Below are 23,879 nucleotides of genomic sequence, written 5' to 3' on the forward strand. Positions count from 1 at the left end.
TGTTATTTTTTCTGTTTGGACCACTTTTTTCACAAAAAGCGAACGTGTTTACTGTGACAGCGCTCAACATTAACAGCTGAGCCAGCTCCGACCTGGACTGCAATGACGAAGGAAAGCGATATCTACGCTGATAGTCACGATGGTTAAATAAAGCATCAGTTCAGACAGAAAGTTCACCTCTAACTGCTTGTTTTTGTCCTGATGATAAAGATAAAGTTTGTTTTAAAGAAGCTGGCGCAGTGATGCAGAACATTTCAGCTCTGTGACCGGCATTTTTATGCGTGCATTATCACTTTTTAATGCACACTCAGCAGCCAATCAGAGTCGACGGTGTAGGTACCAAAACTGTTCGGCCTGCAATAAGTGTTCGGGGGCCTGCGACTAATGATGACGTCACCGTATTTGATTGGGTGTACGTTGGTCCGATGATGTGTACGATAGTGATTGGTCCGGAGAAATTAAAGTACAACATAGAAGAAGACATCGTGAGTTCTGTTGTAAACAAACAAAGCTCTGACATTTCTAAATAGGCCTTTTTTATTGTTATGATTATTACTAAGTGCATGTTTGCTTATAGTTTTTTAATCCGTGTGGCCAGATCTTTATTATTGGCAGAACGGTCCCAGAAGAAGGGTTAGGATTAGGTTAATACATGCTAACAACACTTAGCCGTGGATGAACTTAAACTGGAATAACATCAGCTTTTATTTTGTCTGGACCCAACTGGAAACACAATTTCACATGATTGTTTGCACGGTTTCTCAGGAATGTTCATCCAACAGCCACCTCTCTGCTCTGAGACACAAATCTCCCGGTAGCCCCGGTTCTCCTGAGTCCAGCAGCTCACGCACACAGGACTGCAGTCCGAACTCTCCTCCGGACCAAACACCAACACAAAGCACCCTCCACTGCCTGCAAACACGAAGCTACAGCTGCTCTGCTCAGAGACACTGTTCGCTCATGTGGAGCAGCAGGTTCATTCTAACAGCCACAGATCTTTTTACAAAGTGGGTTGTGGCAAAATCTCTCTATAAACATTACAAAGAATAATGTCAGACATAACTTATGAGGGAAAAGATGGTTACAAAAGGAAACGAGAAATGAAAATATTTAGAGCCCGAGCAGATTTCCACCCAAATTAAATTTTTCAATTTTGTTTGTGTAGCCCAAATTCACAACAACAGTCGTCTTGATGGGCTTCGTATTGGTAATTGAAAAAAGTAAAACATAAAATCAAAAGGATCATAAATGCATAGAATTCAATAGGAAAAAACTAAAATGAACTAACAAACTGAATAAGTCCAGCAGACGAGTTTCATCCAGCCGTGGTTGTGGGGACAGTCAGGAGGACGAGTCGAGCCTGAAACAGGAACCACAGCCAGGTGTAGGAGCAGGAGCAGAGACGAGGTACTCGGTCAGGCACAGAGCAGAGACGAGCCAGAGATGAGCCAGAGGCAGGATCCACAGCCAGGTGTAGGAGCGGGAGCAAAGGCGAGGTAAACGGTCAGGAACTGGAGCACGGATGAGCCAACTGGAGTCTGGAAGCACTCCCACTCCCCAGGAGGGGAGAGGAAAAGAGGGACAATACATGAATCGCACTGCACCAAACAGAGGCATGGAGAACTAAATGATGAATAATGATCAAGAATAGAGGAGAGGAAGGGTAGAAGTAAAAAAGGAAAGAGGACAGAACCCCAGTGCACCATAGTTACCCCAGCTTCAACTTCTAGCAGCCTTTTAAAGGAAAAAGTTATTAAGTTTAATTTAAACAAATTAACATTAAGTTAAATAATCTCTGAATACTAACTAGTCTGACAATAAGCCTGTCCAAAGAGGAATGTTTTCAGTCTAACTTTGAATGTAGAAACTGAGTCGGCCTCTCTTATATGAGCTGGGAGTTTATTCCATAAAACAGGGGCTTGGTGGCTAAACGCTCTACCTCCAACCGTACTTTTACTAATTCTAGGAACCACAAGCAGTCCTGCATTTTGGGAGTGAAGTGTTCTGATTGGATGGTAAGGGACTGTGAGGTCCTTAATATAGGACGGGGCCATTCCATGTAAGGCCTTATAGGTTAACAGGATGATCTTGAACTTGATTCTGGAATCAGCTGGGATCCAGTGAAGTGAAACTAACACAGGAGTGATGTGATCTCTTCTGCTAGTTCCAGCTAACAATCTAGCTGCTGCGTTCTGAACAAGCTGGAGACTTCTTAAGGAACTCTTAGGACACGCTGCTAACAAGGAGTTACAGTAATCCAGTCTAGACGTAACAAATGCATGGATGAGTTTTTCAGCATCACTCTTAGAAAGTATATTTCTGATCTTAGCAATATTCCGCAGGTGAAAAAAGGCAGTTCTACATGCCTGAGATATGTGAGCCTTAAATGATAAATCCTGGTCAAGTAAAACCCCAAGGTTTCTAACTGTGGAATTAGGGGCTATACTTATGCCATCCAGGGAGACTATCTGATCAGACAGAGCATCTCTGAGGTTTTTAGGACCTAGTATAATGACCTCAGTTTTTTCTGGGTTCAAGAGGAGGTAATTAATTGTCATCCAGGTCTTGATGTCACTGATGCAGGCTATGTAGTTTGTCCAAGTGGGGTTCCGTAGTAAGTAGATCAAAATATGATTGTGAGTCTTTATGAACACAAATGTTCAGCATAATAGTTCAGTAACCACAATGGGACAAAAATATGAGTACTTTCATAAAGTTCTGTGTCTAATTTGAGAATTCTTTTATGGATGGGTTTAAAAATTAAAAGAAAAACTAACCTAAGACCATCTGGAGCTTTTCTGAAAGTCTTCAAGAGTTTCCTTGTTATATAAAGTTTAAATAAAGATAAAAGGCAGAGAACAGAGTTAAAAAGGTTACAAAAAGATTCACTAAATAAAAAAAAATCCAAAAAGCACAAATGTATCTATCACAGGAAAAATGAGACACTTGAAGATTCTTCAATTTGCAGTTAAACGGCTAAATAAAACTATAATTCTATGTAACTATGTTTTCTTGTTTATTTTAATTGGTTTAATAGATTATTGCATGATTTTAAATGGTTTACAGTTTCGGATCAAAGCGGCCTCCTCGCCTGTTGGCGGCGCTGTTGCGTTAATCCGTTGATACCGACAGGGAAGAAGAAGACGCCGCTGCGGGGAGGGAAGGGGTTCGGACTATGTCGTCCTCGGACCCGCAGCCGCGGTTCGGTCAGTCCGTCAAAGGCCTGCTGTCAGACAAGGTGGGCTCGTGCAGCGGGGACGTCATCGCGCTCACGCGCCAGGTGCTGAAGGGGTCTCGGAGCCAGGAGGTAAAGCGGCACGCGCCTTCGAGCCTGCGCGATCACGTGACTGTCATGAAGCATCAAATCCGCAGTTGTTATTTAGAGTTAAACATCCAAAATCAATCATCAGACCGGAAACGAACGAACAGCCTGCATCTGCTGCGCGCGAGGCGTGTACAGCCAGAGCCTCTGGCCACAGAATTAGCTCACACTAGACCTGCAGGTCTGTTTCTCGGTCATGTGTTCACACCAACCTGGTTAGACCGGGACACAACAGGAAAACCACTGGTTTCCGGGGTAACCAGCTGTTTGATCATCTGACCGTTAAAAATAAGTTCTAGGTTTGCTCCCCTGAAGATGCTGAAAAACATCTGGATAAGTCAGTGACAGATCAGCTGTACATTAATGGTGGACCCCCCCCCCCCCCTCTCTCTGTCCTGCAGCTTCTCAGTCAGGCAGCGAGGAACATGGTGATCCAGGAGGACGCCATTCTCCATGCTGAGGACGTAAGTGTTCAGAAGACGTGTGGGGGGGTCTCTACTGGGCCAAGAGCTGATGTCTGTGTGTCCTTCAGAGTCTGAGGAAGATGTCCATCATCACCACACACCTGCAGTACCAGTGAGTATGGGGGAGGGCGGGGCCTACGGGCAGCTGCAGAGCGGCGAGGCTTCAGCTGTGTTTGTCCTGCAGGCAGGAGGCCATCCAGAAGAAGTGAGTTAACCTGGGGGGCCGCTGACCCTCACCAGGACCAGCACGCTCACGTGTCTCTGTCCTGCAGTGTGGAGCACTCCAAGAACCTCCAGGACCAGCTGACCCACCTGCTGAAGTGACGCTGCCTGCAGGGGGCGCTGCAGCCGAACGAGGGTGGGGGCAGGGGAACAGACTCCCCGCCCTTCAAAGACCTCCTCTGATCCTTCCCAAAGCGTGTTCTGGCAGCTCCGCCTCTGGTGCTGGTCATGTGATGCGCTGTGACCAATCAGACAGCAGAAGCAGAAATAAATTCTAAAGATTGAACCAAAAGGGAAAACAAATTTACAGCTTCGCTTTATTTTTTCTGTTTGGTTGGTGTAAGAATTCTGTGGGCGGAGCCTGAAACGAAGCGCTGCTGCTTCACTGTAACTCCTGCAGATGGTCGGTGAGCTCTGCTGCTCCGGAATCTGCTCTGCATTAAACGATGAAACATTCGTCTGTTCGATGGAAGCTGCTGTGTTTCTACAGATTATGGCACATCATGCAGATTACAATCCCTAATTCTCATCTACCGATCTTTCCTCAAATGAAGCGGCCGCACGGCGTTCTGGATGAAGGTTTGCTAGAGAGGGTCTGCATGCAGGAGAAGGTGGCCCCCCTCTGTTTGTGTCTGAGGCTGGAGGTGCGGCGATGACCATGAAGCCTCGACCTTCACGATAACCAGCACAGACGCAAACTCCTCTGAAGGCTGAACAGCCCAGCAGCCCTGACCCCCCCCCCCCAACCAACGCTTGTGCACGTGCCGTTGTGCACGCCTGGGCTTCCATCCCAAAGCAGCCTCTCTGCAGAACAGCTTTCAGAAGAGGCTGGAAGCTCCTGGTTTCTGTCAGAGCCTGAACCTGCTCTCGGGCGGGTAAAGCCGTTTGGTGGTTTCCATGACGCCAGCACTGCCATAAAGAGGCTTCACCAACGAGGACACTAGTTGACGTCAGAGGAGCTCCTCTTCTTCACGTGAGCAGCGAGGACATCTTTGTCTTATCCGAGTCCTGATGAGGGTCAAGGCAGGCGTTCCTCAGGAACTTCCCAGGATGTGATGCAGACGTGAACCCTGACCTCAGAGCAACCATCTGTGGAAAGATTTTAAAGTTTGGTGGCAGGGTTCCCAAAGGTTTTCAGAACATAAACTTGTCCTGCAGTTCCTGTGGCAACAGCCCTAGATCCTGACCCCTGCTGGTTCAGTTCCTCAATGTTTCTTACATTCTCTGCCCAAAACTGAGGATCAAACCCGAGCATTCCCGCTACACCACAGACCCACTTTGTATGAAATACGCTCAATACTCAGTTTTCTTTTGCTAAAGGGTGAAAAAAACAGACTTTTTCCTTTTTTGCAGATGTCCAGCTGTGACTTTTCCATTCACTGCTGAAAATTTGACGCAGTACTCATCTTTCACCACTGAGTGGCGCAGGTCTGGGACATTTTGTGGTGTTTGCAGTCAGAGTGAGGAAGTGGCCACATCCTCAGCATAGCTCTGAGCATGGCGGCGCTGCAAAGCTCAACCGGCTGTTTTCTGCTGGTTTGATGCTCTAACAGCCAGACGGACCGTCGGAGCATCTTCATCCACCATGAGTGAAGATGTTTCACAGGAAAGGGTTAAAGTGTGGTGGTGATGAAGGCAGAGGGCACCTGAAGACCTGAACCCCGGTTTTCATGCAGACCCTCATCTTTGTGGAGCTGATGTCCAGACGTATGGACCCCCCCCCCCCCCCCCCCCCCGTGAGGAGAGGAAGCACAGAAAACACAGTGTGGATCAGATTTTATTAGAAGTTGGGATCTCTTCATGGTGACTCTACTCCTGTGGGAAAAATGTGTAAAAATGGGAAACTGATATTTGACCCCCCCCCACACACACACACACACACAATAAAGACAGTCAAGACTTGTCCCCCCGCTTCTCTTTTTTCTTTTTCTTCTCTTTCTTTTTTTTCTTTTTCCGGGGGGTTTTGTTTTTCGGGGAGCCCTCATCCTTGCTGCCCTCCTTTTCTTTCCTGCTTTTGTCGTGACTGCTGCTGGTCGACCCCCCTCCCTCCGTGCTGGCGCCCGTCACAGCCTGCTCCCTCGGCTCAGCCTTCACCCTGACGGGTGGGGGGCCAGACGTCGGTCCACCAGAGACGGTGATGAGCATCCTCTCCTTCTTCATCTCCTCCCTCAGGAGGAAGGCGTTCTGGCCCAGCTGTCCCCCCCTGTCGTGATGGGAGTGTCTCTGATTGGTCCAGCTCTGATGGACGTCTTTGATGGAGTCACCGTTACCCCTTTTCTGTGAGGGGGCGTGGCTGCTGTTCTGATGGTGGCGCTCCCCAACGCCTTTGGCCCCCCGGTCCAGCTGTTCTTTCTGATGGCAGAACAAACACCAACTCATTTCCTCACACGCACACCTCTTCATCTTCACATGAACTGCTGAGCCTAATTTGACGTGGGGGCGGGGTTTGAGCTCATTGGCTTATGGCGACAACATTTCACTCCTTTGAAACCTGCAAAGCAGGATTCCAGATGTTTCCGGCTGTAAAACTCCTCATTTTCTTAGACGGAAATGAACATTTTCACACTTTTCTCTCTCGTTTAAACTCTCAAAGTTTAAACCTTCAGAGAAAAATGAGTCCAGTGTTAAAGAATGAAAACAAAGATCTGATTGTGATGAAGATTCGTGTATGTCTGGCCAACTGCACGTGCTGCATCGCTGTACACAGCCAATCAGGACGCAGAACTGCTGCAGGAGCTGAACGGCGATACAGCGAGGGAACACTGGACAGCAGAGAGAACACGCTCCCAGAGTTTGGTGGGACGCCACACCATGGACAGACGCCAACATGACATCACCAATCATATCCCTTAAGCCCCACCCCCAGGTAAATTTAGGGTCTTCAGCAAAAGCAAAACGTCTGAATTGAAACTATTTTGAGGACTGAAACAAAAAACAAACATCTGCTGTTACAAACTAACGTTTTTCCTTTGGTAACAGTTTTAGGTTTAAAGCTTTTTTCATTTTTCTTTTGCAAATGTCCAATATTTCATTTAAGTTTAATCTTTCTCTGTTAAATGTACTATTATAACTTTCTATTTCCTTCAAATTTACAATAAGTACTTTTTAGTTTTAAACTTTCTTTGAATGTACAGTCTCCTGCTCTGGGGTCAGAACAGCCGCTGCAGGGGGCTTTACCCCGCTGCAGGAGGCATTACCCCGCTGCAGGGGGCTTTACCCCGCTGCAGGGGGCTTTACCCCGCTGCAGGGGGCTTTACCCCGCTGCAGGAGGCTTTACCCCGCTGCAGGAGGCTTTACCTTGCTGCTGGAGGCTCCGTGCACATCTGCATGGCCTTCTGCAGAGCTCAGATCTCCAATGAACTCCTGACACGTCTTACAGTAAAAGCCCACAACTGGACATAGATAATCCTGACCTGCAGGGACAAAAACACATTTGAAGCCTGTTACAACTACTACAGGCTTAAAAAGGTTAAAAATGAACTCTAAATATTACCATCTTGTCTTAATAATTCCTCCAACTCAGCTGCAAAAGTCTCAATCTGGATAATCTTTGATAGTTTTTCCTTCCTTCTTTCTTCGCTGTCAATTTTCTGTGAAACAGTTAAGTTAGTCAGGTCAAAGGTCTGTCAGTTGGGATTAAAGTTCACGTTTTTATTTTATTTTAAGTCATACCTGCTGTCGATCAGCTGTCTGTGAGGATCCTCCTCTGGTCCGTTTGTCCTTTGAGGCTGAAAAACAGTTTAATTTCTTAATTTGAAGGAAGAGAAAAGTGTAGAGAGGACTCAGGAAAGAAGATAAAAATGATGAACTGGGATCTCTGCAGATGAAAAAACGCCTTTCCTTCATTGACGAGGACTATAGTGGCTTCATAAAATGTTCATTTGGTGAAGCTTTCATTAGCCGCGTTTACATGGGCAAAAGTAATCGGAAAGAATGCCTGTTCGGAAAGAAAATGCGCCGTTCGGAATACTCTGCCCCGGTCAGACTTGTTCGGATCAGAATTTCTTTCCGATGGAGATAGGTGGGTTATACCGATCGTTTATCCGATCGTGGAGCATGTGAACGGTTCATTCTGATCGTGTGTCACTACTGCTCTGGTTTACGTAACGCATAGACGGTGTTTCGCTGAGAGAAAGCTTTGGAGCGCATACGGGACCGACCAGCTGCTCTGCGGACGCCCCGTGTAAAGCGCCGCTCTGCTCTCGCCCCTCTGGCTCTCCCCTCTCTTTCACCCCTTACGAGGGAGATGCGGGGAAGGAGCGCTTGCCCCCCGACGCTCACTCGGTCCACTGGCACCCGAGTGAGCAGAGGAGCTGGATTAATAACTTCATGTCTGAGGGGAGGAGGATGCTTTGTTACGAGTGCATTTGGTTGTTTTGTTATGTGTGGGAGAATTCAGACTGGGAGCCGTCCCGGCGCTCTGGGTTAGCGGCTGCAGGACTCAGGAGAGCTGCCAGCTCACGCAGCGAGTTTGGGGAAGCAGAAATAAATGTCACTCAGTCCTTAGAAACTGTTCAAACAATCACGTGGATTTGTGTTTCCAGTTGTGTCCCGACAAAATAAAGACTGATGTTATTCCCAGACATTTACGTGCAGCCAAGATGCAGATTGCAGCGTTTTATGGTCCAGGATTTTGTGTCCATCAGGCTAACGTTGTTAGCCTGTGTTTATAGCCTGTCCTAACCCTTCTTCCAGCACTGATCACACGGATGAAATAAAACGATGAGCGAACAGGCGCTTCATAACATTCATGACATTAATAAAAGCACGTTTGGAAGATCATCTCGTATATTACCGAGCTGCTGCATAAAATAAATGTCTGTGGCAGCTGTTTGTTTAGAACGGGACCTAGTTCCTCATCCGGGAGCTTTCAACACTACTGTGCATGCCCAAATGATTCATTCCAACCGAAAGTGTGAGCCATGGGAACGTCTGTTCTAATCGGAAAAAGGTTTTCTGGGCCCATGTGCACGGGTGAATTTTAACCCGATCATTGATCCGATCAAGATATTCTGCCCATATAACCGCACCTAGTGTCGACTGTAAACTACTAGAGTCTGATCGGCTCACACAGATTACTGGTCTGAAGTCTGATCTCACTGAGGGAACCCTTCATTGGCTCAGGTCCATCCGTCTGCTGCTCAGAAGGAAAACATGGCTGAGAGGATGTGGCCTTACTGAACCAGCTGGACTGAACTGGATCATCTTCATCTGCCGTTTCTCATTTGTTTCAGGGTTAAAGAAAGCTCATCCCACTTCCTTCCCTACCCTTCTGGCTCCTCCCTTGCTGTACTTATAGGGGCATTTGAAGCTGTAGGGGTGTCTGAACTTGCTTTTTTAGGGGGGGAGCCATAGCAACTTGGGGCTGGGTATCCATCCGATAGGACAGTGTTCCACGTTGTGCTTGTGGCGCAGAAGAGGAGCGCAGTTCTTCACGTGGGTGCGCTCTGAAAGCGCAGGCATGACTGCATGACTTTTTAAAGGTATAAAACCCAGGTTGTTGTGTATTTTCCAGGCGCTGACATCTACACGCTCACAGAGGACTTGTGACGATTGATGACATCATCAAGTGGAATTAGACTATTTATCCAGAACTCTCAGAATATTCCTCTATTGAATAGTAAGGATGTTCTCTGGTTCTGCAGGCTCTGAAGGGGCCCTTAGCGCCCCCCCTTACCCAGAAATAGGCGGGGCTAATGGGTGGGGCTATAGAAGCAGTAGGGGTTTATTCTAGAATGGAATGAAAGCTGCAGTTGTTTTGTTCCTCATCACTCTTCACTGAACGCTAGACGGTTGAGGTCAAAGCTGCAGAGCATTGGCACATCTACCATGAGCTAGCGCACACAGATGACCACCAGCAGACGGACACCAGGAGAAACCGTCTTCAGCTGAACCCTCAGCTCCCATCGATGAGAAGGACAATCCGCTCCCGTTAGGACTCACCTTGGATCAGAGACTGCAGAGACTCCAGAGCTTTACAAACATTTGGGTTGTTTAGCGTTGCCATAGCCGTGTCCGAGCTGACAGCGACCACGGGGGGCTCACTGCCCCTCTTCGTCTTCACTGGGACGTTTTCTGAGTGTGAGGAAACGCCCAGGCTGCTCAGGATGCTCTTGATCTTCTCACACTGCTCGCTATCCAGACAAGAGAAGGAAGAAAGAGTCTGAAGGGATTGTTTGGACTGGAGAGGAAAGCTGCCGAGCGGGGACTGATGGACAGCAGAACTGTGTGGTTTGCTTAGCTTCGGAGGAGAAACCTCCATCCCATACAAGAAGGACTCCTCTTCCTCAAGCTCGTTGGCTCTTTGCACTGAAATGTCCTCTTGGCTCTTCTCTTGGAGCCAGGAGAAATCACCCCCAACTCTTTCGTGGGGAAGCAGCATGCTCTCGTTTTCAGGAGACGTAGAGTTGTCCCGACAACTTTCCCTTTGCTGAATCTGGGTGGGCCCAGACAAACACTCTGCCGGCTTATCTTCAGGTGGGCTCTGAGCAGAAGAACATGCAGCCATCAGTTGGCTTTCAAATGTAAAACGTTCTTCAGACTCAAAGACTGAAGGCTTACCTGGATACTGAGAAGGGCTGCTTTGAGAGAGGGCAAACAGTCCACCAGCTGGTTGCTGCTCATGGCGAGCTTCAGTTCTTCCAACAGGCTGGTCCTTGTCAAGCCGTCTGCGGTGCAGGTCGGGCTGCTCCTCCTCTGGTATTTGCCACGGTTCACTTCACTACTTCTTGACCTTGACCTGCCAACCTGGCTCTTGCTTCTCAGGTGCTTCTTTCTGCTTCGGCTTTTGCTTCGACTCCTGGTTCGACTCCAACTGCTACCCCTACTTTTGCTTCTAGCACAATTCTTGCTGCGTACTCGACTTTTACTTCTTCCCCGGCTTCGGCTGCGCCTCCGGCTTCGGCTGCGTCCCCGGCTATGGCTGCGCCTCCAGTTTTGGCTGCGCCCACAGCTTTTAGCTCTAGATCTGGCCTTACTTCTGCTCCGGCTTTTGCTCCTTGACACATGCTTCTGGAACTGTGGGTCTGATCTAACGGCTTCTTTAAGGACATTGGCAGATTTAAATGCTTCTGCCAGATTGTAAGCCATGTTCCCTTTCAGGTAGTCTGGTAGGGGCTTGTTAGCAGCGATGCATCGCAGGAATTCCTCCCCAGCTTGGTCACTAGAAATGAATAGACATTTCAAAACAGTAGCAAAAGCAAAAGACTTTAAAGACTGTTTAACTTCTGACTGATTTTTGAAATACTAACAAACCTGCTGTCTGGGCAATTTTTCTCCAAAGGATTGGGATTCCACTGAGGTACCGGAGGATGCAGCCTTTCTGCAGGGGGTGCAATCTGCTGGCTGCCACCCACAGCAATGACTGTACTACAGTCTATGGAGAAGTTGCTACAGTGGGGCTGAAAGTGTTCAGAGTTTCTGTTACAGCACTAAACAAAACTCAACAATCATCAACGATACACAGGATAATGTGCAAAGTAAATGTAAGTCCAGCAAAGTGTACTGAAAGTTCAAAAGCATTGTTCGTTTTACTGAATCAAAAAAGAGAAGCTTATGCTGCCGTCTGTGAATCCCAACAATGTTTAAATATGAAAAACCATGTGTATATGGACACTCCTGTTTTAATAAAAGATTAAGAAATGTGTGTAAGTAAACATTCTCAAAACAACAGTGGAGAAACAAGATTCCCTGGTTCCCTGTCAGGTTTAAGTTAAAAGATAAAAACCTTCATTAGTTTATAATCCTATCAAATATTAGTTTATACACGAAGAGTAGGGGTGTCATGCTTAATCAGCTTAATTGATTAATTAATATTCCTATGGTCCATTCAGTATAATTTGATTTAGGCAACACCCCTGCAACCCCACTGTACTTTTTTTTATTGTTTTAGTAACACATCTCTGTATCACCTTTGTCAAACCTGTGACTTTAACTAACACATCTGTAGCACATCTGACTTCTTACTACTTCATTTAAGAAGTTGCTTAGCTTTCATACTAAAAATGATTAGCAGTTTGCTAATTAATATGAGAGAGCAGCACACTTTATCATTATTAACATGTATTAACCAGCAGATTCCCATTAAAATTAAAATCCTCTTTTGCAGGAGAATCCTGGCCAAGATGCAGCCAGAGTCAGGTTATGACTCACAGACCCATTAAAACATTAAAACCATAAAGCAATAAAACAAAATGTTTGAAAGAAATTTAAATTCTAAAAATCAAACAGTGAATCATAAATATTACAGTTTTAGTGATCACAGTATGTAGTGGGATTCTCTGCCTCTTTGAGCTTTGCCTTGAAAACATTTGATCATGGTTGTTCAGTTAGTCTCCAACCTTCCTCTAAGCTTTTCTAGGCCATGGGAGCTGCATGTACACAAGAGTCCCAAGTTCTGAGTGAGCCAATGAGGCAGGAAGCAACAACTGATGGTTTGACCATAAGGACTGGGTGTGAAGGCTTCTCTGTTTAATGAATGTGTGGATATAGGGAGGCAGTGATCAAGCTGAAGACTCATCAATGAAAATGGTTCTGCCTCCTAGTGGAGAGAGAAGGACATCTCACTCGTTTGTGTAGTTCACAATGATGTGTCAGTGCTTTGCAGTTGGTTATGAACCATAAAGAGGAATGGTAAACACTGGCCAGCATTTGAAGGCCTGAGGAAGAGGCATTCTGATCATGAAGATGCACATAATCTAGAACAACAAAGTTGAATGTAGAAGATGCTATTTTGCTTCAAAAAAACAACTTAGCCTGATTAAAGGTCATATATCATGCAAAATCAAATGTTTTGAGCTTTTAAGTATTAAAAAAAAAAGTGATATTTTTGATCCATTAACGCATTTCTGAGTATTCCTCTAAAAACCGTCTCTCTGGGCACCAGCCCCTCTCAATCCATTAAAATGAGTGGATTCTCACATTGTGACATCACAAAGTGAGGGACCGCCCCTTCCAGGAAGAGTCTGTGCTGTCAGCTCCGCCCCCAGGCTAACAGACACACCAACCTTTTCCCTGGAGCTAGTTATGATCAGCTAAACGCTTTCCTTTTATATCCACAATATGCACATCCATCTATACAAAAGTTCAGATGTTTGTTTTTGTGAGCCAAATGACTCAAGAGCAAGGCCGGCTCAGGTTGATGTCATGAAATGGGCGACCCCCACAAGGAGGGAAAGGCGGAGCCTCTGAGACAGAGTCATCTAACTTCCAGGTAGGAAAATGAACAGCAAAATTAACCAACTTTCCATTTTTTTTAAATCGCTGTTTACTGTGCCAAAGGTAATATATGACCATGTACACTATATAACTAAAAGTATTGGCTCAGTTTGGAATGGGACGGTACTTCAGTTCATATGAATCACATATAGACTGAAGTGTTGTCCCATTCCTAACCCATAGAGTTCAATATGATGTGGATCCACCTTTTGCAGCTATTAGAGCTTCAACTCTTCTGAGAAGGCTGTCCACAAGGTAGACCAGTGTTTTTATGGGAATTGTTGACCATTCTTCCAAAAGTGGTGAGGTCACACACTGATGTTGGTGGAGAAGGCCTGACTCTCAGTTTCCACTTTAAATCATCTCAAAGGTGTTCTATGGGGTTCAGGTCAGGACTCTATGGAGGCCAGTCATGTTTGGAGCCGCCACCAGTGTGTGAATGTGTGTGTTAAAGGGGGAATGGGTTTGTGACTTTAAAGCACTTTGGGCCTTCGAGGAAGGTAGAAAACCACTTTACAAGTATACGCCATTTACCATTTACCAGCTGCTCGGCCATGGAAACCTATTCCATGAAGTTCCCTGCGTGTTCTGCAGCAACTGACTGTGCAGAAAGTCGTTGACCTCTTTGTGCTTCAGCATCCTCTGACTCCTCTCCATCAGTTTATGTGGTCTACCGCTGAGTTACTGTTGTTCCCAAACTCTTCCATGTTGTTCTGATAGAGCTGACAGTTGACTGTAGATTTAGGAGAGAGGACATTTCACCACTGGATTTGTGGTACAGGTGGCGTCCAATGACAGTTCCACGCTGGAATTCACTGAGCTCCTGAGAGCGGAACATTCTTTCACAAATGTCTGTGAAAACAGTCTGGATGCCTATACTTTACTCTCAGCGTTAGAAATAAGGGGGAAAAAATGGTTGTCCTCTGGACAACCTGCCAATTAAACTTGGTTGTCCTCCCCAATTTTTGGTTGTCCTTCTATACCAATATTCAACAGCAACGAAACCTACTCAGATGTCAGTACTTCCATCTTTATTTCTTCTATACATCTAATATCAACTGCCTCTTATGATGGACATTTAAAAAACTCTTTAAATATTAAAAACTAACGTTTTACTAAATATTGAAGCCTCTGGTTACACAAAGTATTGCCAAAAACTTGAAACTAATATATTTATAACTAGTATCTTTACACAGATTTAAATATATTGGTTCTTTTTTTTCTTTGGTTTTGATAATTGTTGCTTAAAAAATATAAAATACAGAGACTGTTGTAAAAATTTAGAATATCATATCAATTCCATGGAAAAAGGTTCTTTTCAGCCCATGTCAGTCCGTGAAATCTGGTTGTCTGAGACAACCAGATAACCGCTTATTTCGAACGCTGACTCTGAAAGGCTCATGAAAAGCATGAAATATGCCATTTAAAGAAACCCATCATGAGTTTTAGCTTTAAAAGTTTTCATTGAGAAATTGAAAATGATCAATTATCAATTAATACACCAAGGTACTTGTACTTCTGAAACATCCCATTCAAGTGTAGTGACTACTACGATATTAGGAGGGATATTTTATCAGACAAATACATTAGTTATTTTCAAATGCACTGAATTCTGTTATGTAGTTTGAGCAACCGCATGTTCGGGAAGTCCAATGCTAATCTGTCTTTCAAGACAGCATGATCAACTGTGTCCAAAGCTTTAGACAAGTCACTAAAAAGTGAAGCACAGAGATGTTTCTTATCAAGTGTCACTAATATATTTACCATATTTTCACGACCATAATGCAAACTTAAAAGTCTACATTTTTCTCCAAACTGTAGGGGGCGCCCTATGAGGCGGTGCGCCTAATGTGTTATTGTGGGACGTAGAAGAAGGCGGCATGAGAGCGGGGGAGGGAAATGTGGGCGTGAACAACATAGTTTACAACATGGCTGAAGCAGTTTAAACATGGTTCACAAGTGGAGGAAGCTGGAAAACAAACTCCGACAGTCAAGAAGACGCAGCTGAATTTTCGTGGAAAAAAGGCGATTGGAGTGATGGATTAACGATCAGCTTGGAGAAGCTTCTCTGCAGTCACCATTCCACTGAGGGCAGTAACACTTACGGGGAAGCTTTGCTTTCGTTTTATGAAACCCCGTTATCGTTCCATCCAGGCGAGGAATACGGTGCCGCAGCGACTACCAGCAGATTACAAAGAAAAACTGTCCATCTTCCGCTAATACTGCAGTAAAAAGATGACAGACAAACACATCCAGCCACATCACCATGGGCGAGCCGCCGCTGACTTTCAACATCCCGGTGAGTCACTACGTCGAGAAGAACGGGAGCAGCACGGTAGGATACTCACAACGGGGCACGGCTTTTACTGTTGTGGGAGGCAGCGCCAGGCGAGTTACGCCACAGTTTGTGAATGGATTGAAGACGCTTGGGCTAACTTGTCTGGAACCTGGCGTGTTTGATAGAAATTTAGCCCAGCTGTTCATTTCAGATACAGAAGATGAGGACTTGGATGGATTTTTGGAAGCTGATTGATGACTGAAAATATATAAAATAAATCACAACCAACTCAGTTTAGCTCCTGCTGCCTTTTTTAAACACACACTAGCATCCATGTTTTACCGGTATGTGTTAACGTACCCGCGCCTTAACACCTGGTGCGCCTTTTGTATGTCTCAAATACTGAAAAATCACCCATAACTGAGACCGCGCCCTGTAACCCAGTGCGCCCGCCCTATGGTCTGGAAAATACAGTAATACCATCATGGTAACTGTGGTTGCACTCTGCTGTTTTCTTAAATCTGACCGAAATTCAAAACACAAAAGATTTAAGAATTTAGATAAAACACAGATTTGACATTGGTTTGTAATTTGTCAAAATTGTTGGATCTCTTCCCTTTATCAAGGGCGACATACCTGTTGGGATTTCTTTGGAAAGGTAAAAAGAATTGAAAGTGGTTGCGTAACATAATCTACAGCCAACTTTAAAAACATGTCTCAATCAAATGTGGTCCTGGTGGTTTTCTGGGATCTAATGTGTTGTACTCGAAAGGGCATACAGTTAAAATTCAATTCAATTCAGTTTTATTTGTATAGCCCACATTCACAACAGTCATCTCAGTGGGCTTCGTGCCGGTAATTGTAAGGTAAACATACAATCAAAAAGGATCATAAATGCATAGAATTCAATAGGACAATACTAAACTTTAACTAAACAGACCAAACTAAACTGATATTCCTTCCCTTAGACCCCCCTTCACAGATTGTAAAACACAGACTAAAATAAAACATTCACTTCCCTTCACCATTACTTGGCCTATAGCAGTGCTTCTCAATTGTTTTTTGCAAGCCCCCCCCCTCAGGAAAAAGAAAATGTCCCCCCCCCCCCCACACACACACACACTCGCAACAGTGACGATAAATAAGATCAGTATCTATAAAGATTGTGTATGTATACCTAAAATTGTATCTTTTAACAATAACAAAAAAAAACAATGTAAATCCATTTTCAACAAATATTTATATTTATTTAGCCGCAGAAACTCTGTTAGTCTAAAACAGAAAAGAAGCTTAAAGAGCCTGAAATAAAAAAATCTGTCAGTCATTATTTAAACTAGAAACATTTTGATCAACTGAACCATTTGATGCTGAGAAAAAGAATTCAATCAATAAATGATATTAAATGTAAATTGATCTGAAACATTAACACAGCAGCACCAATAGATTTAAAGTTTTAGTCTGAGGAAATAGATAAAAACATTGTTCTGATTTTATTTCTAAATGATGGATAAATTATGATGTGTGACGCTGTTTTCCTGCATTACCTGCTGTCTGCATGTCAAATACTGACACCAACTAAACCACAGGCAGACAAAGAAAACATTGATGGAAAATAAAGACTATTTGAGAGGCACTGGCCTACAGGAAAGTGCAACACCCATGTTGATTCAGCATCATACTGATGTACTTTGTTTAAGCAGTTACATTTCAAACAAAGTCTAATTGATGAAAAGTGTAAAGTCCCAAAGCATCTACATTTTTTTACAGTAAATCTTTTCCCTGTGGTCTTTTATTTATAATCATGTTGTTTTTAGCTAAAAATTAAAAAGCCTGCGTCATTTTTAATGAAATATTTTCTGCAGAGCTACGGGAGCTCATTAAAAATGTGCTTTTAGGTTGTGGGCCGGACTGTTGGTGCAGAAGTTAGTCTAGCTAACTTCCCAGAATGCCTTTGCTTACACACTCTCTCGCTAACGACAAGTCTAAGCTAAAGTTAGCGTCTCGTCCAAAAACAGTGAGCACTATCAAAGGTATTCAGCTGCAAAGTGTAGAGCCAGATGTCAGCTCAGACGAGGAAATAAAACGTAAATGGATCTATTTTTCTGCCAGTGGAGGGTTTCACATTGGAGCAGGAAAAGCGAGACTTTAGCCCGCCCACCCCAGTGTCTGCGTCTTAAGTCTGAGCCGTCAGTGGGACCTCTAAACTGTAAACGGGATTTGTCTCTAGAACAGTCAACTTCTTTCTCTCCCACTTAAAATACAAGCTGACTGATAACTAACATTAGTGTTATCAATCACAATTAACATTAGTCCTTGCTGTTCAGAACTTTCACAGTCTGGGTGATGTAAAGTGAGAGCTTCTCTACCCACTAAACGTCAACATGAATAAAGTCCAGCTCTGTTTGAGGAGACTGGAACAGTTCTACCGGAGCTGGAAATGGATCACATTACACTAAAGCTGTTTTCTCGTCTTTGTTTCGTCATTATTAAGCGGCGTTGGAAATACTTGTAGAATGAAACCAATAAAGAAATGACTGGTCTAACAAGAGTCAGCATCATGAACCACTGTCACCCTCCTGCAAGGGCCCACATCACAAGACTGAAATCTGTTTGAAAAATATGTCCAACAGTATCATTTCAGTGAGGAAACTGCTAGAAAGAATGAATTTGTATGCTTTAGATTTAGGATGTGTGCATAACTGGTGGTGTTGCTCAGACATGGAGGCAGGACTTGGTCTTAAACGTGGCAGAAACCACCACAAGTCCATCACAGTGGAGATGCCTTCCAAAGAAGAAAGGGACTGAGGTTTGTCTGTTTTAAGTTTTATTCTCAAGTCCTGAAGAGAACTCGTTGAAAATGTCGACCAGTAGAACAGAGGGAAAACAACTTCTCAAGCTCAGACAAAAAGGAAAAACAACTGCATCGAAAGACGTTCTGATTTACAAACCAAAAATAAAAATCAATCATTAAAAGATGAAGTTGAAGTCAGTTAAATCCATTTTCTAAGTTCGGGGATTTTACCCTCAAAATGTCATTTTCAACTATGAAATGGTTGCAGTAGATTCTGCAACAGGTCAAACCTACAGTCGTCCATCATGGTTACCGGACTTCCCTCGTCTCTTCCAGAGGAGTTGTTTTCCACAAAGGTTAGTGTTCATTTCTCGGCTGGAACTGATGAGCGCCATCCATGGACGCTGCTGCCATCAACTACAAAGACAAAACACATTCTATTCACCTCTGTGCTAAAGCTAGTTTCCCACTCATTTCCATGTTTAAGACGAATCTAAATGGAACGAATGTGCACAAATATACAGGAAAGAGCCTGGATTCAACATTAGCATGGTTCATGTTCAGCTGATGACAGACTCATGGGAATCTCTATGACGTTCAGCTAGCACAGAACAAAAGTTCGTTTTTTTTAAGCATAGCTGTTAGCATTTAGCAGCACAGTTTGACGCTATCCAAGTTTTAGTTAAAACATCCCACCAAACGGCTGTAGAAAACATCTCACTCACCCAAACACTGACGTCTTGAACGTTGCTCACGGGTCGTGGTATAAAATGGTAAACGGTATTATGGCTCCTCTTGGGCAGACAACCTATAACCACCAGAGGCAATGTGGGGGCCGGTGTCTTGCTCAAGGACACTGACATATAGGCGGACGAAGTGGAACCAAGCCTGCAACTAGGCCTGAACAAGAAATCGCAAATTTATCGTTTAATACGCACATCGCAAAAGACGGCGAAAATGAAATGGTTACCTTAAATGTGCTGAAACAATCTTATGGCAGCTTTAAGTATTTAACGCGTCAAATAAATCCATTTATGTTTTTGACCAATCAGAAGGAGCCCTTTTAAGTTAGCTGTTCCCCACCTAGACCTAGACAGGGGTCATTTGCAGTATAATTTACGTTATTGTGACTTTTATTTAAATTAAACTGTTCCAGTAAAATGGAAATGATGTTTTTGGTTGTTTTGCTATTTGTCCATGTAACATAAGTTATATCATCATCGCAACATTGATCACTAATACCACACATCACAAGTGTTCCTCCCTCCAAACATTCTGACCAGAGGCTCACCGGTTTACTGTCACTGGCTGTGTCCGAATTTACACTTTAGTCCCTACCTACTAAAAACCAACATAGTGCAGGACTATCTAGTGGACTTTAAAAGCAATCCAGGCACTATGCTCACTACTTTTTGTTTTTTTCTTAAATGGTGTCATTGATTTCACAAAATCAAAATGTAATTGATATGTGCGCTTTGCAGCGATCATTCATGAATCCATGAGTTCTGAAAATAAAAACGTTGATATATTATTTAAATACTTTTTTTTTTTGGCAAAAATTGTTCCGATGCAATGCATTGTGGTCTATATTCGCCTGAGTATCGAGTATCGTATACACTGGGTTTTTCCGCAGAGACTTCTGGGAAATTTCTAGGACTCTGGATCTTGGAATTGTAGATTCCAACAGCAATGCAAAATGGTGAAGGCACTTTATGCAGTAGTGAAGGAATTCAGACACATCTGTGAATCCAGACATCTGGAATGGACTCCGCCCATTTATGCCAACTATGATGTAAAAATGTGTTAGTGAGACAAAACATCAGACATTCGGGTCAGCATGAAAACCTGGGGGTGGACCCCCACCAGCTCACTGGAGGGTTCAGTTCCTCAGTCGGCTTCATTTAGCGAGCGTGACCTGAACTCTGGAGCGGACGATCCAGGTGCTTCCCAGAGAACCGAGTGTGAGCGGGACGGTCCCGGCTCACCTGAGAGGAAACCAAGGAGCTCAGCGGAACCACAGAACCCGTCTCACAGGAGGAAGCAGGACTCATGAGACGGTTGGAAACCATCTTCCAGATGGTGCAGTGAGGAGCTACGCCCACTACTACTATGAGTTTCAGCAGGACTATGCTGTTCTTCATGCTCATGAAGACAACAGCGCCCCCTAGTAAGCAGTAGTAATAACTGCATAACGATGTGCCCACGTGTGAAGGCAGAAGTTCCTCAATGTTCTCCACCTTTCAGGTGGAGTCCTGTCTTTTAGCTGGAGTTTAGGAGGACGCAGCTCTGTCTGAATGTTCTGGGTTAGGAACCAGATCCACAAAGACGCTACAGCTTCTCCGGGTTTTTGTGAGCATGCCAAGGCAACTGCCAGACCAGAGCATCAACCATGTTAGAAGAACGGGGCTTTACACAGAAGAGCCTAACTCTCGTGGGAGGGAGCCTGGTTTCACCTGCGCAGGTAAACCTGTGGGCTGGTTTCTCTGGTAACCGGGTTGCTGAGACCTCTTCCTTTCTGGGACAGTCCTGAAGGGAACCGCACCAGAGTTCAGGTGAGCGTTCACACCCACCCAACCAAGAGGACCATGAAAGAGCAGGTCTGGATGGACCAGAACCGACCCCGATGAGTCACGTTAAACCCCGGTGACAGGACGTCCGGGCACGCGCGCGCAGGAAACGTGTATGGAGCTCAGTATGAACGTTACGTACGCTGATGCAGTGGGCTCCCGGCGGCCTGCTGTGGCAGAACGGGCTGTTGGTGAACGGGGCTCCGGGTCCCGCCGGCCTGAAGGGAGGGGCGGGGGGCGGCGGGTGCCCGAACGGCGGCGGACCGCGCGCTCGCGGGTCCGCGCGGAACATGAGCGGCTTCCTCACAGAATCGGCCGAATTACCCGCTTGAATCGAGATTCCCCGAGCTGCACTTCAGAACAAGGAACAATAATCAGCTCAACCCGGAAACACTCTGCTGCACATCCAGGTGACGCGTTCGTTCTTCTTGTAGTGTAAATGGCGGGAGGCACCAGCGACAAGGAGCATTACCGCCACCTACTGTATTGGAGTATGGGTCGGAATTTAAAAATGAAAAAGAAATAAAATCTCCTCAATAACCTGGTTCGCTCAAAAAACCTATAATTGCACCATTTAAATGTTCCTCCCCTCCCAAAAGCTTCTTCAAACTCAGCCGTTTACCCTCTATCAGCCGTACTCTGTTCTCCAGCTGTCTTCTTTCTTCCCCATTGATAAATGAGAAAAAAATAAAATCACAATGACACAAAAGTGCTCCACTGATTCTTCCCCTTCCCTGCAATCACACAAACCAGTTGGATGTTTCCCTATCAAATGTAATGTAATATTTAGAGCAGTGTGTCCCAACCTCAATCGTGATATTATGCTGTAATCTCTGGTGTTTACTCTGATATTCATATCCTTCCCTACTTTGTCTTGAATACTGAATAGATGTCGACCTTTCCTCTCCCTTTCCCATTGTGTCCGCCATTCTTCCATAATACGCCTCCTAATAATCGCCCTAATTTCCGTTCTCCCTTAAGGACTTTCCCTCGTTATAGCCCGTTTCAACGCCCGTTTTTCCAGAAAATCAGCCATTTCATTTCCTTCCACCCCCCCCCCCCCATGTGCTGTACCCACATAACTCTGATGCTTCAATTTTTCCAACCTGAACAAACTCTCATAAATTTCAGACATTAGATCTGACCTGCTATCAGAAGAAAAATATTTCATTGCAGATAATGAGTCTGAACATATCTGAACATATTGTACCATCTCCAATTCTATTCTGTTCTAACCAGTGTAAACTAAATGATATTGCCAACATTTCAACTGCAAAAACTGAAAGATCCTTTGACGTATTGATTCTGACATATTTCCCCAGTAGGGATACAGAAAGAGAAACCAGTCCTCTTCGTTTCTGGGTCTCTAGATCCGTATGTATATATGGGAATAAATGAAGCATGGACCGTGTCTAACCTGTCCTCTGTTTTTTCATCCCAGTTTCCCTTCCTTTTGCTACCCTCCATCTTTCTGTGGAGATAAAAATCCACTTGCACGGTTGGAAAAAAACGTCTTTAGGGTTTTACCACGAATCTTTGTTTCTCTCGCTAATCTAGCTCATTTCCAAGCAACCCTTTTGTTTTTCCCACTACCACTTTCCCAACAGGGAGCAGTAGCTCTCCTAACCATGTGCTCTACATCTGCACTACCCTGTATGTTCACCCAAACATTAAGCAGCAGTTGTTTAACCCTGATCCCCCATTTCAACTTGTAATTACACAGCAGGACTTGACCTCAAAGCCCCAGTACATATTCTCAATGCCTGATTTTGAATGACCTCTACCTTATGTAAAAGCGTTTTGCAAGCTGAACTGTAAACAATAATTCCATAGTCTGTGACTGACCTGATCGTTGTAACATATATTTGTTACTAGCTCCCCACCCAGTGCCTTTCAAGCATCTCATATTTATGACTTTCTTACATCTCCCTAATATACCATCAATATTCTCTCTCCATTTCAATTTTGTATCAAAAATAACTCCCAGATACCCAAAACTCTGCACTTGCTCCAATGCTTCTTCAAGTGACGCTTTCAAAGTAAAAGCCCTCATTTTGTGTTGAACGACTGTCCTCGGCTCAGGACGGACTCATCTTTGAGGAACTTAGAATGCAAATTAATAAACAGAAGAACACTGGGAAAAAGAATTCATAATTTAAAATGTTTTTGTTTTTTAAGAAAATCAAAATTTTAAACAAAACCTAACCTTTGTCCGGATTCCCACCCTAACTGCTAAAAAACTAGAGTAGTGAAGGAATTAAGGAAATAAGTGTTTCCGTAGGATGAGTAAATAAAACAACCAACACAGGAAGTGGTTTTAAAGTCAGATCCAGAACTTCCTAGGATGATTTTAGCGTGAAATCAGCATGTTAAAGTATTTCAGAACACAACATGAATGATGGCGTGATGCTCGGTGCTCCTTTTTTCTTTACAGTTCTCTTTTCTTACACCCATTCAGACACTTTTATTTGGTCCATCCTTAAAGAACACAGAGATTTCATACTCACTCAGTAACTGACTGCAGCAGTTTCTTCAAAAATGAAGAGGACCTGTCTTGTTTGCAGGTGGAAGAAAGGAAGAGCTGTATCGTCACCATGGAAATGGGAGTGAAGGATGGAGTGGTCAAAAAGGACAGAACCCTGCCTGTGACACACCCTTACACATTATGCTTTCCCTCCATCTGAGCTCACTGAACCCCCTTTGGGATCACAGGGTTGCTGGAGCCTATCCCAGCTGGATGAGAGGGGTACATACACTCTGAACAGGTCACCAGTTTATTTTAGGACCACACAATCACACCTAGGGACATTTTAGCGTCACCAATCAACCTGTGCAGCATGTTTCTGGACTGTGGGAGGAAGCCAGAGTGCCAGGAGAGAACCCACTCATGAACGAGAACATGCAAACTTCGCCAAGAAAGAACCCAGCTGGGACTCCAACCAGCTAAAAAAATAGTAATGGATTTGATTTATCTGTGGTTTTCCAGACGCTTAAAGTTCTTACAGTGTGTCACATCCAA

General features: G+C 44.4%; 2 protein-coding genes across 2 annotated transcripts; one reads left to right on the forward strand and one right to left on the reverse strand.

The window, feature by feature from the left end:
- Window positions 1-2,983: 2,983 nt before the first annotated feature.
- On the forward strand, window positions 2,984-4,464 carry borcs7 (BLOC-1 related complex subunit 7). Its single transcript, XM_004084339.3, has 5 exons — window positions 2,984-3,307; window positions 3,724-3,786; window positions 3,855-3,898; window positions 3,971-3,991; window positions 4,059-4,464. The coding sequence occupies exons 1-5, from the start codon at window positions 3,176-3,178 to the stop codon at window positions 4,108-4,110; spliced, it is 312 nt and encodes a 103-aa protein (XP_004084387.1). The 5' UTR covers window positions 2,984-3,175; the 3' UTR covers window positions 4,111-4,464.
- Window positions 4,465-5,778: 1,314 nt separating this feature from the next.
- On the reverse strand, window positions 5,779-21,270 carry LOC105357497 (pre-mRNA-processing ATP-dependent RNA helicase prp5). Its single transcript, XM_023963097.1, has 8 exons — window positions 21,003-21,270; window positions 11,263-11,408; window positions 10,570-11,170; window positions 9,952-10,492; window positions 7,681-7,736; window positions 7,502-7,598; window positions 7,306-7,421; window positions 5,779-6,360 (listed from the first exon to the last, which is right to left on the reverse strand). Exons 1-8 carry the CDS (start codon window positions 21,150-21,152, stop codon window positions 5,902-5,904), a joined length of 2,166 nt encoding a protein of 721 aa, XP_023818865.1. The 5' UTR covers window positions 21,153-21,270; the 3' UTR covers window positions 5,779-5,901.
- Between the last annotated feature and the right edge of the window lie 2,609 nt (window positions 21,271-23,879).

Source organism: Oryzias latipes, chromosome 15 (assembly GCF_002234675.1).
Source record: "Oryzias latipes chromosome 15, ASM223467v1".
NCBI classification, from domain to species: Eukaryota; Metazoa; Chordata; class Actinopteri; order Beloniformes; family Adrianichthyidae; genus Oryzias; species Oryzias latipes.

Excerpts from the sequence above, each read along its gene's own strand:
- borcs7 (XM_004084339.3), top strand. The coding sequence starts at position 3,176 with ATGTCGTCCTCGGACCCGCAGCCGCGGTTCGGTCAGTCCGTCAAAGGC. Across the intron at positions 3,308-3,723 it reads AGGGGTCTCGGAGCCAGGAG|CTTCTCAGTCAGGCAGCGAG; the intron begins GTAAAGCGGCAC and ends TCTGTCCTGCAG. Across the intron at positions 3,787-3,854 it reads CCATTCTCCATGCTGAGGAC|AGTCTGAGGAAGATGTCCAT; the intron begins GTAAGTGTTCAG and ends TGTGTCCTTCAG.
- LOC105357497 (XM_023963097.1), bottom strand. The coding sequence starts at position 21,152 with ATGTTCCGCGCGGACCCGCGAGCGCGCGGTCCGCCGCCGTTCGGGCAC. Across the intron at positions 11,171-11,262 it reads AAAAATTGCCCAGACAGCAG|TGACCAAGCTGGGGAGGAAT; the intron begins GTTTGTTAGTAT and ends ATTCATTTCTAG. Across the intron at positions 6,361-7,305 it reads ACGGAGCCTCCAGCAGCAAG|AAAGAACAGCTGGACCGGGG; the intron begins GTAAAGCCTCCT and ends TTCTGCCATCAG.